Source organism: Alosa alosa, chromosome 7 (assembly GCF_017589495.1).
Source record: "Alosa alosa isolate M-15738 ecotype Scorff River chromosome 7, AALO_Geno_1.1, whole genome shotgun sequence".
Classification (NCBI taxonomy): domain Eukaryota; kingdom Metazoa; phylum Chordata; class Actinopteri; order Clupeiformes; family Clupeidae; genus Alosa; species Alosa alosa.
The window spans coordinates 1,604,456-1,623,194 of NC_063195.1; the positions used below are offsets into that span (position 1 = coordinate 1,604,456).

The 18,739-nt window shown below is 40.3% G+C and overlaps 2 protein-coding genes across 2 annotated transcripts in view; both read left to right on the plus strand.

Annotated features, from left to right (window-relative positions):
- Positions 1 to 18,739, plus strand: part of LOC125297244 (NACHT, LRR and PYD domains-containing protein 3-like) — a 313,314-nt gene that overhangs the window by 159,322 nt on the left and 135,253 nt on the right.
- On the plus strand, positions 2,590 to 3,689 carry LOC125297389. Its single transcript, XM_048247748.1, has 2 exons — positions 2,590 to 3,629; positions 3,661 to 3,689. The coding sequence occupies exon 1, from the start codon at positions 2,645 to 2,647 to the stop codon at positions 3,515 to 3,517; it is 873 nt and encodes a 290-aa protein (XP_048103705.1). The 5' UTR covers positions 2,590 to 2,644; the 3' UTR covers positions 3,518 to 3,629; positions 3,661 to 3,689.

The following is an 18,739-nucleotide window of genomic DNA, read 5'->3' on the forward strand; positions in this document are numbered from 1 at the left end:
GCCCAAATCATCTTAGATAAAATTCAGTACCCCCCATATACAAATGATACGAACATAATCTGCATTCCTGGATTCCTGAAGAGTCTGATAAGGACAAAAATGTCTGCTTGGGTTCAGAATGCATTTCTGGCACTGAGGCTGAGGCAAGGGCGTGAGTATGTGGTGGAAAATGACAGCATCTGTCCAGTGGACTTCAAATCCACTGGTATCATAGAACTGAATAAGAAATGGGGTGATGGTCTACAGCAGTTTGTTGAGATTAAGCACGGAATCAAACTGAGCACGATTTCAACAGTGACGAACTACATCTCTAACCTTTCCTTTTTTGAGAAATACCACGGGAAAATCTACGGAACGACAGGGACACTGGGGAGCGACACGGACGTGCAGTTTTTGAAGAAGTTATATCCAAATCTCTCAGCCTGCAAAATGACCTCTTTCAATCGGAAGAAGTTGTTTGAGGTCAAAGGTAGCCTAAAGTCCTCAGCTGAAGAGTGGAAATCTGAAATAAAACAAGTGGTTAAGGCTGAAATTTCCCCAAATGCATACAGAGATGGAAGAGCAGTCTTGGTGATCTGTGAAACTATCAACAAAGCCAAAGAGGTCTATGAGGAGTTGAAAGGCATCATCCCAGGTGAAATCATTCTCTACTGCCGCAGTGACAAAGACAGTCTGAGCAAAATAGAGAAGGAACTGCTTCCAGGTGATGTCATTGTTGCCACAAACCTTGCTGGACGGGGCACAGACATAAAAGTCTCCAAACAGGTGAACGCCAATGGAGGATTATTTGTGGTCCTCTCCTTCCTGTCTGAGAACACAAGAGTAGAACTGCAAGCGTTTGGCCGAACTGCGCGCAAAGGCTCACCAGGATCTGGCCAAGTAATCATGACCACTGACCATGTGACATCATCCCTTAGGTCAAGCTCTTCTCTTGAGATAGCCAAAAAGTCCAGGAAGAGACTTGCTGCAGAAAAAATAAACGACATGATGAATGACATCACTGAGATGAAATTACGGGAGGAACTCTTCTCCAACTACTGTGAAACCCTGCAGGATATTCACATGGTTACCGATGGAGACGAAAAAAGAGTTGTTGTTGCCATCATGAATGAGTTCTGGGGTCTTTGGCTGCAAAACAAAACTGAAGAAATTGAGCAGTTAAAAAGAGATGAATTGTTAAAGTGTTTAAAAACTGATTTGTCTCAGGCAAGACACCAATCTCAAAGTAAGACTTCACCCTGCTCTAGTGTTTACCACTACATCAAGTTTGGGAATATAGCTATGGATGAAGGAAACTGGGATACCAGCACCTGGCTATTTGAGAAAGCAATGATACAAGATGAAAGTTGGGCAGCCATTGCATTTTACAATCATGCGTACTGCACTATAGAGAGTCAGAAGCCAGGATACATCACTAAGGCCATGGATGATCTCAAGAAAGCACAGCAGTCCCTGCAGTACTTTAGTCAGGAATGTGTCGCTGGCCTGAAGTTTGTCAAATTGATCTCTATCGATTCAGGGAGCAATGAACAAAGCAGTCTTGAAAGGCAGTTTTCCGCAGTACAAAATGTTCCAGTGCTTTGAAGAAAACATTAGTAAGGCCATCCAGAAACTGGAGGAGATCAAGGGGAAAGAGAGGGATGCCATGGTAAGAAAATCACCCGTGTTCTCCCCTGGTGTCAGAGGAAGAACTCAAAGAGGAAAACAGGCAATCTGTACAGACAAGGACTGGAACACATCTTTGCTGTAGAAGAGGCCCCTCAAGCTTCCCGTGGGAAGCCATGGTGGCGTTTTTTCTCGAGTTCTGCAGGTTGTTGCAGGAGCGCTACTCACAGTGTTCACCTTGGAATAGCAGCCCAAGTCGGCATGGGGCTGATCTCTGAAGGCATATCAGACATGATCACTGGCATTGAGGGTATGGTGACAGGAGCGTTCAGTTGGATATCCTGGGCTATAGACAAAGCCATTTCCATAGGTGTATCTCTCATTGCGTTTGGAGTTGGCAAGCTAATTGCAAAGGGCTTCAAAGCTTTTAAGCTGTTGGCAAAAGGAATAAAGAACCTGAAATCCTTGCCAACAGTTTTCAACAAAACAACTAAAGATGGCATTACTACTGTTATGAAGACAACTTTGAAGAACACAGTGAAAAGCACTGCAAAGATTGCAGTGCAGAAAGTAGTTGAATATGGATTTGATAAGGCATGTGAGAAAATACTTAACTTAATACTAGAAGGCATCAAAGATGAAGTCAGAAAAGATGTGAGACTATACAATGAGGTGAAATCCAACTTGGAGAAAGAGCCTGTAGCTTCATTAGTAGACTCCATTGTGCTCTCACATCTAAAGGACAATGAACAATTGTCAGATCTCTTGACAGAAAAAAACCGGGACAAAATGCTGGGCATTTTCAAACGGTTAAGCCAAACTGCATTGCAGCCATTTTATGCAGATCTTGATTGGCAGAAGAAGCTGAACTCATCCATTTCCAAAGTTCTTCAGAGTGTTACAAAGGGGCCAAAGGCAAAGTAAAGATAGTTCTATGTACTATCCAAAGCCTCCACATGGCTGTTCTGGCAGCGAAGCTATTGCTTCATTGGTGACACTCTCAGACAAGTTTTTCTCAAAGTTTAATGAAGAACTTACTATGTTCAGACAGAAAATGGGTTGGTCAGAGACGGTGAAGAAAAACAAGCTGTCTGCCACAGATTCCGAGTTGCTGAAAGCGTTCAGGCAAGACTTAGCCAAAATCATCAGCGCTTTGCAAGCCGACGCTTTGGTAGAAATGTTCCACCAGAAGTTCTCTGGTCATGTTATCACACTTGCCCAAACAACAGCAAAAGGTACCATTGAACAATATGTTGAAAAAGGACTGAAGAGTGAGAGAACGAAGGAGAAACTGAAAGCTGCAGAAAACAACAGATATATAGCCTACGCGCAACTGGACAAGAAATCTGGAGAAGACGTGGGCGAACGGTCAAGGTCACATGCTGTAAAAGTCCAGAAACAAAGGGCAGCTGGCACCCTTCTCGACATAAGAGTCCTGTCAGAAACAACTGGCACCAAGATGGTTATCCTAACACCAGACAAGCATGGCAGGCTCACCAAATTTCAGGTGCTGAACCCAAGCACTAAACCCGCAAGTCAAACTGTCACACTCGTCTACCGACCAAAGAGTGCCGGACACCCAGAGGGCCATTATGACGTGCTCATCAATAACCAGACCGTGCCAGTCTCTGGCGCAGGCGAGGGCTGCCTGTATCACGCTATTGCACGTGGACGGAAACCAGAAGCCAATGAAAAAGACATCGGTTTAGAGGCCAGCCGTCTCAGAACCATGGAGGCCAGCGCTCTTGTGGACAACTCTGCCCGGTGGGAGCCATTTGTCAAGCGCAAAGAGTGGACAGATGAAATCCGCGGAGGGGACCTGTTCATGGCTGCGGGACCTCAAACAAAATCAACTGTGATAAAAATCCTTAAAGAACAGGCGACACAGACACCCAGAGGAGCATTGATATGACAGCCTCATCTTTTTCAGACACCTAGAGGAGCATTGATATGACAGCCTCGTCTTTTTCAAAAACCCAGAGGAGCATTGACATGACAGCCTCGTCTTTTTCAAACACCCAGAGGAGGAGCCTCGTCTTTTTCAAACACCCAGAGGAGCATTGATATGACAGCCTCATCTTTTTTCAAACACCCAGAGGAGCATTGATATGACAGTCTCATCTTTTTTCAGACACCCAGAGGAGCATTGATATGACAGCCTGGTCCTCGTCAGACACCCAGAGGAGCATTGATGGCCTCCTGGTTGTCTCACAGAAATAAACCATTTTGTCTCACAGAAATCCAAGAGATTCTGGAACCATGTCTAGTAAGAGCTCCTAAAACTTTGATTTAATTAGAAATTTGATAAGTTGAAGAATCCTTGAAAATCAATGACAGTCTTACAGTATTTTGGTAAATCCAGCCAGGAAACAGGTAAACACATTTGGAAAAGGTTGTATTTGTCCTGGTATTGGTTGTTTCACCAGTGTAGATCACTACACCATCAAAGGTGCTGAACAACCCAGGAAGATTGTGAATTGAAATTATAACTGTGCTTTTGATGTGAAAGAAAGGATATATTCTAATGATTTGAAATTATAAGTGTGCTATTGTTTTGAAAGAAAGGATACACATATAATGATTTGAAATTATAAGTGTGCTATATGATTTGAAATTATAAGTGTGTTATTGTTGTGAAAGAAAGGATACACATCTAATGATTTGAAATTATAAGTGTGTTATTGTTGTGAAAGAAAGGATACACATCTAATGATTTGAAATTATAAGTGTGTTATTGTTGTGAAAGAAAGGATATATTCTAAGGCCTCACAAACTCAATGTGATGATGATACACTAGTAACCATTAGTCAACCATCTGCATCTATATGCTTGCAGTAATTAGTATATATCTACAGTTATCAATCAGTTGAATCCATATATATTTGTCCTGTTCTGTTTGACTGAGTTTGATCCTGATCTCTGAAGGATGTTAAACTGATTAAAAACAGTACATAAAAAAAAAACGTATTTTCAATGACTGCACATGCCGGTACACCCCTCCTACACATAACTATTACATATGTGGTGTTCAGGTCTACTGGACCCAGTGTAATAATTGCAGGTTCTATGTACCTGTGTCCTCCTCCTAATTGGGCTGCTGTTTGTGTGTGTCTGTATGTAGGTGTCGGTGTGCGGACATTTTGTCTTTCTGCACCTGCTATTCCCACAAAAAAAGAAAATGATCATAAATGTGATCTCACAGGGGTAAATGGCAAATATGAGCCATAAATTATGTCTATATCGTTGGTAATTGAGCTAAAGTATTTTTACAAAAATTGTTATGGCTGTATACATTTAAAAGCCTAATAATGTGGTGGGTCCATCAGACCCGGGAACATTGGCTGAGGCCACATTTACACATAGCCGGGTATTTAGAGAAACAAATATTTCCCCCCCTCCGTTTTCAATAATAACATTGTGCACACAACATTGTTTTCAAAAAACTTTTACATCAACCCGCATAAATACGCTGTCGAGCGCCATAATAACTATACCAAACTTATGGGTGGCAGTGTAGGGAAAGGAATAAAGCCATGCTGGGCAATCAAAATCCTCAGAATCGACACCAGCGACTAACACGAGACTTCCGGTTCCTTTCAAAACAGCAAACATGGCGCGAGGTTCGTTTGTATGGACAGACAGCGAAGTAGAGTTACTCCTTCGTGTAGCGTTAATTTTGCACAGAAGAAAAAATTAGTAGCACCTTAACAGCATCCATGATAATCCTGATCAGTAGCCAAAGAAACTGTAAACATCAGGCGCTCACATGATGTTAAGGATTTTCTGGCGCATAATGTGACATTTAAGAAGCTAAAATGCCGTTTATCCCTGTTGACACGGCAGCACATAACCGGCGTTATCAGAAATCTCCACTTTGGCCGGAGGTTTTAGAAATAATCGTTTTCTGTGATAAAAACGGGGTTTTGGTGTAAACGAGAGGCCAAACCGCAGGGAAATATCTGTGTTTTCCCTTCGTGTAAACGGGGTCTGAGTAACAAACATATGAACACCTTACAAGGGTTAAGAACGTGTGTAGTGTGTCATGTGGTGTTTGTTAGTAACCTACAACCCTGTCCATTACGTTTTTGTTTCTGGAGAGATAGCTTTACATGACATGTCAATAATTAACAATCACCATGTGTCTGGGCATTTATGAGCCTGTTTATGGGCAGACCATGAATGGGTGTGTCTGGTCAAAGTTTGATGGTCTGGGTTTTAACACAGTGCACACAAACACGCAGGAAACAAGTCTCCTTGTCACATTGATCAACACACTCCACACACACACGCAGGAAACAAGTCTCCCCGTCACATTGATCAAGTCTGCTGTATTTCTTCTGTGCCACTTTTTGTCTAGGCTGTATAACGGTCAAAAAGACTAGGTAAGTTAACCTAATCAAACTGGGTAGGTCATGTAGGTTAAAAATGCTGGGTAAGTTAACCTAATCAAACTGTGTAATTTATGAGACAATTTATTGTAGGTTAAAAATTCTGGGTAAGTTAACCTAATCAAACTGTGCATTTATTTAGCTGGTGCTAATATGCTACCACATTTACATTCAGTCATTTAGCTGGTGCTAATATGATACCACATTTATTTAGCTGATGCTAATATGATACCACATTTATTTAGCTGGTGCAATATGCTACCACATTTACATTTAGTCATTTAGCTGATGCTAATATGATACCACATTTATTTAGCTGGTGCTAATATGCTACCACATTTACATTTAGTCATTTAGCTGATGCTAATATGCTACCACATTTACATGTGGTCGTTTAGCTGACATGTTTATGCAATGTGACTTACAAAACAAGGGAAACAATTATCGGAACTCCCCCTATTACCGTCGGTCCCATATTTCCATCGTCTTGCGTGTATGTGTCACTTAATATCCATTTCTATACAAACCAAGACAGCGGACTCCTAAAGAAACGCAACCACCCACACCATAGGTGTATCTAAATTAGCTATGTACCAAAAATGACATTTTACCGTGACTCGAAGAGCTGTAAACAGTGTTGTAAGGCTGCATGTACACAACCGCTTGGAGCTCCAGTGGAATTTTAATTTCATTCTCGGTCTAACCCCGTTCATGTGCCGTTGAAACGGTGTAAATAGGCGATCCATCAGGCCAGCACTATAACTCCGAGCGTGGTAAACAAAATCGGATATTTCAGGCAGTAAATGCTCCCGTTAAGAACCAAACCAGATTTTGTTCAAATCTACACATCTATGGCTACTCAAAAATGTAAAGTTCATTTAGTAAATGTTATTTTGAAGTGTTAAAAAACATTGTTGTTTTAGAATTTCTGAACAAAAGTGGTGATAATTGGGGGTGTTAGGATAAGTTTGACAAGGACGTGTTCCCAGATAGCAAAATCATATCGGCCCGCTGGTGGGATGCCGCTGATGGTTTGCCACCTGTGTTCCGCCGTTAGACCACCATCTCTTTAAATTTAAATTTGAATATTAAGAAAAGACATGACATGTTGCTAGAATGATGGGTGAAGTATAACTGATTAAATGGTTTATGCCATGTGACTTGCCGAAGTCTAACTCATGCCTTTTCCCATTTCCACGGAGACCACACGTGAAGTTCATGTCCAAAATAACGATGATTCAGCATTGTAGTGTTTATATATTAATTAATGAGTGTAACAACATGGATGATCCAAAAGAGCTGCAGCTGCACAGTACTGAATGAAATATGGAGCACATGAGATGGCATTTTTTTACTTTTTTACCAACCGACAGTATTCCGTGAACATGGTCAACTGAGCTCCGTGTTAAAATTGGCCAAACAAATCATTTTTTTAAAAATTTCTGAATCAAATATACGATCTTTTGAGAAATTATTTAAAATCAAATGAAGGATGTATTTTCTTTTTTTCTGTAACATTGCTTTACATCAGGCCCCAGGTTCTTTATTTGATGAGGCCCCAGGTTCTTTATTTGATGAGGCCCCAGAAGTTTATTTTAATGTGTTGGTTGTAGGATGTGTCATATAATATTTACAGTATTGAAACTGAATCATTATATTTCAACATATTTTATCGTTTTTCTCAGGAAATAAAATCACAGAGAACACTTGAGCGTCATCAACAAATCCACAATGGGGAACGTTCCATCAGAATGCAACATGGGCGACCGCCTGAGATGCTGCACGTGTGACACAGTCCTGCCCCCATGCACTTCCTTTGATGACTACTACAAAGAACGCATAGATGGTCGCGATTACTACGTCTTCAATAAAGGAGCATACTACAGACCAGTTGGCCAAGATAACGCTTATCAGTGCAAAGCCTGTGTTCCATTCAAAAGCATCAGAGACCATGACGAAAATGTAGTAGCCTAAGATATCCTACTGAATGATCTCCATAGAAGTTGGAGAAGTTGATGAATTTTGAATTATTAAGATTAAGATCTTATTTTGCCCTATGACAATTCCTAATCCCTGTGGACAATTCATTTCTTACACTGGACTATTTGAACTTTTGACACTAAATAGGATTCATGCATTATCATACTGGGGTGCGTTTCCCAAAACCATAGTTGATAACCTGCTAACCTTTGCAACCAACAAAGTTGCTTACTTAGTTAGCAGCTGCTGTTTTGGGAAACGCACGCCTGGTTATGTAACCATCTCTTTGTACCCTCTTCAGGTGGCTTAAAACACCATGTTAAACACGCTACACCTAAATAACCTTTTATCATGTGTACAGACCTTACTACCAGAGACTTTCTAATGTGGAGACACAGCACTCAAAAAATACTCCATAGAAATGCATGGGGCTAGTTTGTCACGCCAATATGGCCGTTGTCTACACATATCCCACCCCTTCCTTGGCAAAAACGTCGACATGTGAATACATTGAGCCAATCATGTGGTGTGATGTGAATACATTGAGCCAATCATATGGTTTGTTGTGAAGACATCGTGCCAATCATGTGTTGTGATCTCGCCGCTGGAGCAAGATTGGTGTCGTGAAGCCTTGCGCACGCGCAGTTCGACCCAAAGACTGTGCCCGATGAGTGCCTATAAAACGTTGGTATATGGCCGCCCAGTGGAGGGACTTGTCTAAAAGGACTTTGTTACTACCCTGTTAGATGGGTCAGGCCCTTGAATTGTGGATCTGCTCGATGTATCTCCAATTCTTGGGAGTTTTTCCTCGCCCCTGTTACTCATGGGCTCTCTCTAAATGTTTAACACTCTGTAAAGCGCCATGAGACATGTGTAATGTTTTGGCGCTCTATAAGTGAAATTAAATTGAAATTGAAATCATTATTATCACGGTATGGAGTTTATGTCTTGGTTTTTGGAACTCTTAGTTTGTAAATTGTGTTCTCTTGTTTACTTCCTCTTGTCTTTATTACTTCCTGTGTCCTCTTGTTCCATGTGTTCCTTTGATTGTTTTGCCATGTGTCTGTTGTGTCTGTTTGTCATCTCTTCGCCCCTCACCTGAGTTATGTTAAGTTACCTTTAGCCTAGTTGTATATTGTGTTCACCTGTGCCTTGCCCTGTCATCTGTGTTCTTTGATTATCTTGTTCCATGCACACCTGTTTCTCCTTGTTTGTGTTCCCTTATTAGTGTCCTGTGTATTTAAGATCCTGTGCTTGTCTCAGTACTTGTGTGGGATAATTTGTGTATGTCTCTCATTGAATGGTTAGTATACCTTACATGTATGTAGTGAAATCTGGTTACCATCCTCTGACCCCTGTGCCATCTGAAACCCCTATGTTGGAATGTTTTGACTAAGTAAAGTTAAGATAACCCCTATGTCATCGAACTGATGGTGACCCTCAGGATGAGGGGTTGTAAGGGACTGTTTGTTATTTATAAAAGGGGCCACCGGAGGGATTTTGAGTGCTTCAGTCAAAAGTTGCACCCTCTCTTGCCTGCAAGACGTTTTTCAATGATCCTCCGACAGGATTCCCTAAAATGACATGACCCTCCCCGGCCAACTGTCGATGTCTTCCGCTGGTGCTCTTTTGCGCATTGAAGCAAATTAACATGAGCTAACATTCTCATATCAACCTCTGCTTTCTGATCTTACACATCACACTCCACCAAGATGGTGGCCATTTCAGTAGATTTACTAACTAACATTGTTGTGGGAGCACAATAAGCATGGAAACTAAATGCACACTTCCTGCATATCTGCATTAGCCGACTTGAAATAAGTTACTCCTCTAGTAAATAGTATTCACATGAAATAAAACGTTGAGACCATTCAACAAAGCACACTGGGTATACCCATAGAGAGACTTTGGGATAGGGAACTCTCCGCATTCAATCAGGACCTAGACTGGGAGACAATTTGGCTCAATTTATCTCAGTGTCCCAAAAATGTAGCTCACCATTTGATCCACTACAAAACTATACATAGAGCATATGCAACTCCACTCAGAAGATTTCAAATGAAACGTGTTCCTAGCTCTACTTGCAACATTTGTAATGTCTTACCTGGCACATTTTTACATATGTTTTGGGAATGTCCCACAATTGCAGAGCTATGGATGTTTGTAGTGGAGGAAATGTCAAAGCTCCTGGATCTTAATATCCCCAGAACACCACACATTTGCCTTTTAAATGATGATTCGGACCTTGAATATTCTATAATCCAAAAGAAAATGCTGATGGCAGGTTTCACAGCATCTAAAAAAGTTGTTTTACAACTATGGATCAACCCTCATATACCATTCAAACGTTTTTGGCTAAGTTATGTAGATGATATTGTCAATTTAGAATATCATACTGCTCGCGTAAACAAGGCCAAGGTATCCACCCTACAAAATGGGAGGCATTAATGTGCAGGGCCAAAGATCTCCTACCTCTTGTGTGATGAGCTGCTTCATTGGATAAAGTACATGTTGCTGCTGGGTGCTCTTTCCTTTCTCTTTCTCTGTAAATATCTGTTTTTGTCATTTTGCATTTTTAATCTCTTCTTTTTAACACAATTAGGTGTATGCTTTTATGTATCATGTATCATTTTATTATTTCATGTAACCGTATTGTCCCCCGCTGTCTTGCCGTTTTAATATTTTCCTGTAGAATATCCCATAATACTCTCATAACATTAGTCCTGCCATCTAGCCTGACTCTGTGTTGTCCTGTTGTTACCCCCTTGCCCTTCCAGCGAAACAGATGTCTTCAAATCATCATTTTGCTTGCTTGAATGCGAACTTAGAGTGATGTTAACCTTTTAACCACATTTTTGTTTGCGCAGGAGAGAGAATGACAGCGATTTACAAATTGCACTTGTTGCTGGTTACCAATATACTATATATTTTTTGCAAACAACAAAAACAGAAAGGGTGGAGACAGCAAAGCTAGAGATGGGCAGGAACAAGGTCAATTGGTAGAAATGCTTGTCAAAACGTTAGGAGATGGATGTGTGGATGAATGAAGCACAAGTATACAGTACTTTACTATGTTAAGCATGCACACTGTTTAAAGTTAGGCTACACGGTAAACTAAAAGTAAACCAAAGGTAAATTTAGCCTTTTTAGGGCTGTATAAAGTTGACCAAATGAATATAGGCTATAGGCATGAATAAAGTAGGCTACTTTGTTCCTCCAACCCTTCCAACGTTAAAGGGGACGAATGTTGACATTTTCCCGTATGAGAAACCGGGGAAATCTCCCTTAGGCCATTTTCAATGTTCAATGTTGACAGCTATGGAACGAGAACGTTATATGGCGACAGAAATCAACAATCAAACAAGCCACTTTGATTTTTTGCTGTTTTCATGAATACAAAAGTTGGGTGAACCTCCCTCCTAGACAAAAAAAGTTGGGTGACCCTCCCCTCAACAAAGAATAAAAAGACATGAACCTCCTCTATTTTCCGGTGGCCCCTTCAATAAATAACGAACAGTCCCTTAACATTTCTTATCTCTGTTAAAAAAAACCGATGGTAGGCCCCAGCAGTGGCGCGACTGGCTGGGGCACCTGCACCGTACGCCGGCGACCGGGTTCGATTCCCGCCCCGTGGTCCTTTCCGGATCCCACCCCAACTCTCTCTCCCACTCACTTCCTGTCAATCTCCACTCTCCTATCTAATTAAAGGCATAAAAAGCCCAAAAAAAAAACCATGGTTAGATGATCACTGGTGGGTGACAACTTTTCCGTGGGTGTGTGTTAAGGGTATAAGAGTCGGCTTCACCCACAGATGGGTGGGCTTGTTACTTTGACATGTCATGTGGGTAACATGCTCCCGGCGTCATGAATAAAGCTGCTGTCTCACACCAGTTGTCTTATAATAAAGCTTTATTTGTATAATAAATAAAGCTTTATTTGTATAGCACCTTTCATACACAGAATGCAGCTCAAAGTTCTTTACATTTGAAGCATGTAAAACAATAATAGTTAGTCATCATTATCAATCACTTTTCTTTGCTATGATATAGAATACAAAAATATAGATGAAACTGTATTCCGCTACAGTTACAATTTAAATAGTTGGTATTTAGAATACAGTTACATTGTTGAAATTCATTAGATTACATGCTGTTTATATTTCTCAAATATTTCACAAGTTTCCATTACCCAGAAGCCCTGAAAGCAATCTATGATGCATTGTTTCCATGTTTAAATCAAGCCCCACCATCTTCCACTAGCCTCACATTAGGCCTACACCCGTCAAACGCCCATAACCCTCGTCATGGGACCCTGGCATTTGCCAGCAAATTAGGACCTGTTCCTCACTGATGGCCTGATGTCTGTTTATTTTCCTTTGAACAGACATCAGGAAGCACGGATAAGGATATGGCAACTGGTTACACAGTTTGCTAATCAATAAACAAAGGTTCAAAACCTCCTCCCATATTCCACGCCATATGGCTAACTTAGCTTTATGGCTTATTTTTTTTTTTCTAATTAGATCTACATTTAAAAATGGAAAAATATGGAGTAATTTTGACCACACTTGGTCATTTTGATTGTCATATCAGCAAGGGAGCACTGATATACAGTAGCCCATAGTGTTTATTTGTGTGCATTGTGTGGGGAGCACTGAATACATGTATAGTGTTTACATTTGCAGATGTTCAGAATACAAATTATGAGTAACTGTATTCCGATACAGTTAGAAGTTAAATAGTTGGTATTTAGAATACAGTTACAAGTTAAATAGTTGGTATTTAGAATACAGTTACAAGTTAAATAGTTAAATAGACTTTTATTCACGTTTGTTTAAAGATTTGGTAAGTATCATCAGTGTTGGGGAGTAACGGAATACATGTACCGGCGTTACGTATTCAGAATACAAATTATGAGTAACTGTATTCCGATACAGTTAGAAGTTAAATAGTTGGTATTTAGAATACAGTTAGAAGTTAAATAGTTGGTATTTAGAATACAGTTACAAGTTAAATAGTTGGTATTTAGAATACAGTTACTGTACATTGTTGAAATCAATGGATTACATGATGATACTTCTCTGTTTCATAAGTTTATTCACTCTCTAAATAAATTAAGGCAACTCCATTTCCCAGAAGCTCCTGAAAGCAATCTATGATTAAACTGTTTCCATGTTTAAATCCAAGCCCCGCCGTCTTGCACTAGCCTCAAAACACAGCCAGCGCGCATTATGGACGCGTCATGGGAGACCCTGAAATGACTATTTGCACAGCAAATTAGGAGTAAAGTAAGTGGAGGTAATTCCTGTTCCTCACTGATCGTGGTTCCTGATGTCTGTTCAAAGGATATTTTCCTTTGAACAGACATCAGGAACCACGGATAAGGATATTAATAGGCTACTTCGGCCAATCGGTTACACAGTTTGCTAATCAATAAACAAAGCAGTTCACGTGTTGATTTAGACCTAGGCCTACAATAAAACCCATCTCTAAAATAGGCACTGCATTTGCACTGCACTGCAAGTTTTTTATTCTAACTTAGCTTTATGGCTTATTTTTTTTTCTAATTAGATCTACATTTATGTTTTAAAATGAATTATGAACTCTGAAGAATTATTCTTGCGAGTAGCATATTTTACCGTGTGGTTTTTGATTGTCATTACGCGATCACGTTCATTTTGAGAGCACTGATATACAGTAGCCCATAGTGTTTACATTTGCAGATGTTCATTTTGAGAGCACTGATATACAGTAGCCCATAGTGTTTACATTTGAGAGCACTGATATACAGTAGCCCATAGTGTTTACATTTGCAGATGTTCATTTTGAGAGCACTGATATACAGTAGCCCATAGTGTTTACATTTGCAGGTCATTTGCGTTCCACCGGTCATATGCGCCCCTCACTTGTAGCCTACTGGGTTGATGCCACTGAAAAATCTCACAGGAACACCTTAATTATAATTTCTGGCTACGCCCTTAAAGTAGCCTTTTTTTTAATTAGCCTAGTCGCCTGCTGTAGTTTTAGTGGTCACCTTGCTATTTTATAGTTGTATCAGGTAGCTTAGTTGACTTTACATTCTCCTATGTGGGCCTAATACTTCAGCCATTTGGAACAGAAGAACACACCAGAATAGGCCTGTTTAGTAAGCAGGATTTGATGGTCGCATTCCTACACTTATAAAATGCAATTCAATGCGGAAGTAATCCAAGTATTCAGAATACATTACTCAGATTGAGTAACGTAACGGAATATGTTACAAAATACATTTTTGGGCATGTATTCTGTAACGGAATACGTTTTGAAAGTAACCTTCCCAACACTGTGTGTGTGTGTGTGTGTGTGTGTGTGTGTGTATGCCTGCCTGCCCATACAGAAAAATCTAGGGAGAAAATATATTCACATATATGCAGCTACATCCAGCTTATATTTAAATAGATGGCTAATATATATTTAATACATATTGTAGCAATCTCACCCTCAGACAAGATTCACCTTTGGCCAGGATGGCCATTTATTGGAACAGGAAGACTCAAACACAATCAGACATATTAGGATAACTACATAGGGCAACACAGGGGTAGTCTCAGCCGCACATGTAACACACAATAAGGGTTTACCACACACATCAACACGAGGATAAACACATGAGGTACAACCAAAGAGACTAACACGCTAACAAATACACAACATGCTAAACGTAACTACAACTATTATAACCGACATTACACATTCTAGCATTCACTCGCACTGCATTCTGGGAGACACTCATTCAACGTTAGACATGAACATCCACCGACGCTACAATATATAGTACAAGAATGTATATATGCAAGTATATGTGGGACCCAGCAATGTAACATATATGTGGATATCGTACATGAACATATATGGTGAATATATTCAATTAACTTATTTGCACACAGGCAGTGATGGGTGGGATTTACAAAAAAGCTGCTACCTTCAACTTCAAAATACGTCACTACCAACGTCCTCTAAGGTCGTTGGAATAACGGTTAAAATGTTTGCAGCTTTTTCACTACACAAGCATAACTAACAATGACCTGAGGGCAAAAATATGGGTTTAAATGTGCTGAGGATGTGCTTTCTTTGGAGCCTGTGGTATGGGCCTCAATCAAACACTACGCACATGTGATGGAAAACAGTCTTGGCATCCTCAAAAATGGTTGTGTTCAACATGAGGCCAAAGCAAAACATTCCAAATTGAACCAGGCCTTTGTCCTCACATTTGCGAGTCAGGGCCTGGCCAAATGCTTTCATGGCATGTGCACAACAAATGTGCACAATAGTGAAATCGGTAGAGACTTCACCACCTGGAAAGCTCTGTTGAGATACACGTTGATATTTTCTTTGTTGAAGGCTGACAGCACGCTTTGGATGAGAGCCCAACTTTGTGTATTCTTATTCTTGTACATTTTGACACAGTGAATTTTCCCAGCCAGAAAGATATAGTGGGAATGTCGTGATCATTGCTTATCATTTCAGCCACTGGTAATGGGGGTGCATACTTGCCCATTCCTGGCAGGGTTAAGCTGTAGTACAGCATCCTCTTCTTTTGACCAGGAATGGCAGCCACAACACCTCCTGTGGCATCCAAATAGAGAGATACCTTCTTTTTTTGCCGAAGGTGTGCCACCAATATTTGGATACCTTCCTCTGTATAGAGGTGGACAGAAAAAGGGTCCACCTGCAGGCTCTGGATGTACCCAGGCCAGTTGTTGAACTCGTCATGACATTCCCTCCGTATCTGTTGCGTTAGCATTAACTCCAGCATACTGTTGTCATGCAGCCTGGTGCTTTTACTAATTTCTGCTGAAATTGCCTTTATCACATTTCTCGTCAGACTTGCTGACAAATTCTCAGCTGCTAGCTGTCTCTCAGGGGTTTTAGCCAAATGTGAATAGTAGGCATTTGATACCCCATTTGATTTAATTTCCTTGGCTATCTTGCCTCTCCTACCAAAGCTGGCTCTTCTAAATTTGGTCTCCCCCTTCTTGTGTAAGATAGATCCTGTCCTTACCACATGTACAGGGATCTTTTTTTGCTCAGCTGTGGGCTTATCCTTAATAGTAAAGGTATAGTTGGCCCTGCACGTGGAGAATGTGCATACAGCCCTCGCATGGAAATATGGTGCTGTTCTTTTATGACTGGCTACCTTCCTGACCCATTGCTATTTGAATGCAATGGGGCAGCATGGGTTGGTATCCTTCCTGACCCATTGCTATTTGAATGCAATGGGGCAGCATGGGTTGATATCCTTCCTGACCCATTGCTATTTGAATGCAATGGGGCAGCATGGGTTGATATCCTTGAACACAGAGTAAAAGACATTTGTCCAAGACTTCCTCAGAACAGTACCGTCATCCACAGGGGACATTTGTTTCCATTGTTTTGAACTAATTTTAATTATGAATTGCTTTGGGACTGCCATAGTTTTCCTCCATTCTCTTTTCATTTTTTTTAACTGTGGGCTCTGGGCTGTGTTTGTCATTTCCCAACTTTTCAGGACTTAGGCAGACATCATCATCATCATCATCATCATTATCGGGCATTACGACGTCAGAAACATTATGGACCAATTTTTGTAGTTCTCTGCGGTTGCTGTGCCAAATCACTGACAACCATTTTCTATTTTTAATATCATCATTTTCGAAAAGTGATTGGGAAATTTTCGTCCATATATCCGAATTGAAAGGGATTTTTTTGGGAATGTTCCTAACTTCCTTCCTAAACTTCCTAAATTCCTTTCCAACATTTTCAATTCCACCAGCTTCACTCCACATCTGTGATCTTTGATGGGTATTCTCTTTTTTCCATGGCCCCATTGTGGAGAAATCAGTCTCAACCTCTATCTTATCTGACTCCCCTGCACTTATAGAACTCCCATGGCCGCTACCCTGCATATCCAGTAAGTCAAACTTGCCATAACCCCCACCACTGTACACTGAACTACCCCCTCCCCCACCACTGTACACTGAACTACCCCCCCACCACAATTGCAACATTCATCTTTTTTTCCCACAGCTTGTCTAGTGTAAGCTATCTACTTTGCCATGCTTGCTAGTTGCTATACTTGCAAGTTTAAAACACAAGACAAAACAAACTATTTGACAGATCATACAACCAATTATGAATTCAATATCCTTCACAAAAATACTAACCTAAACGTCAATTTCACTTAAATTCTTTCCTCCAATATTAGATTTGTCTCACAGTATCATATCACAAAACACTAGGGCATCTACTTTAAAATGGGAACAAAATGCTGTCATAACTACAATTTTAAAGCCATATTTCTCCATATTAATAAATAAAACGGTTGATAGTGCATGACACATAGCAAATCATTGAATTTACCTTACTGAGCTGAATCTTTTCAAGGCATCTGCATGAAGTTTGACCAGTAAACTGTACAAGCCTCCTCATTGGAATTCACCTTACCTAAGAATGAACCCTTCCTCCTCTCTTAATAGTTGGTCCCTGTTACAGTTAGGTTGAGGGAATAATTCACATACTGACAAAAGGCTGCATGAGTACCAGCTGACTGCTATCGTATTTACTGGATACCAGTCTGAGGATGACATATAGGTTGAATTCAAATATTCACATGCTTTCTAGGGTCAAATCTTAGACTTTGACAAAACTAATCACACGTTTTCATGCATTTCATGTTTTAACATGTCTGATACTTTTCACAACTGTAATTATGAGTTTGCTTTCTCAATACCAAACTAAAGTTGATAATAAACTGAAATGAAATCTTCATATCCGTTGTTGGGTCACAAGGACAAGGCCAGACCCATATGTTTCAAGATTCAAGACTTTTAAGTAGCCTGCCTTGATGAACTGTGGTGGCCAACTATGATAAACCATGATAGCCTATGATGGCCTTCAATTTGTGATAGCCTATTGAACCTAATACACACAGCAAATGCCAGAGTGTTATTTTCCTAGAGTGTTATTTTCCCAGAGTTTGAGGTTATAGAGTATATATATGGACCCTTTCAACAATAAAAACAAAAACAATGCTTGAACGTTCTATTTGGTTCCCAATCTACTTTCTCTGCATTAAGATAACATATGGAATGTTAAAACGGAAGCCTTGCATAAGTATAAGTATATATACTTTTTTGATCCCGTGAGGGAAATTTGGTCTCTGAATTTAACCCAATCGGTGAATTAGTGAAACACAAACAGCACACAGTGAACACACAGTGAGGTGAAGCACACACTAATCCTGGCACAGTGAGCTGCCTGCTTCAACGGCGGCGCTTGGGGAGCAGTGAGTTTTATTTGTCATTGAACAGTTGCTTGTACAACGACATTTTGCCAGCAAGGCCACAAAGGTGCAAAGAAGTCAAAGACTAAAAGTGAGTACAAAACAAAGATTATCAAGTCATAAATAGGACATCATAAATAGTAAATAATAATAATAAATATATAATAATAATAATAATAACACCCACACAACACTGCCCTCTCACACCCACACATACACTCACACACACACACTGCAGTAACCTCTCACACCCACACATACACTCACACACACACACACACGCATGCACACAGCAGAAAGACTGTAAGAAGCAGTGTCAGTGGTGTGGTGCATTTAGAGTTCTGACTGCGCAAGGGTAGAAGCTGTTTTTCAGTCTATTTGTTTTGCCTCTGAGGGATCTGAACCTTTTCCCTGAAGCATGGATCAATAAAGTATCTATCTATCTATCTATCTATCTATCTATCTAT

Coding starts and splice junctions, on each gene's coding strand:
- LOC125297389 (XM_048247748.1), top strand. CDS start 2,645: ATGTTCAGACAGAAAATGGGTTGGTCAGAGACGGTGAAGAAAAACAAG.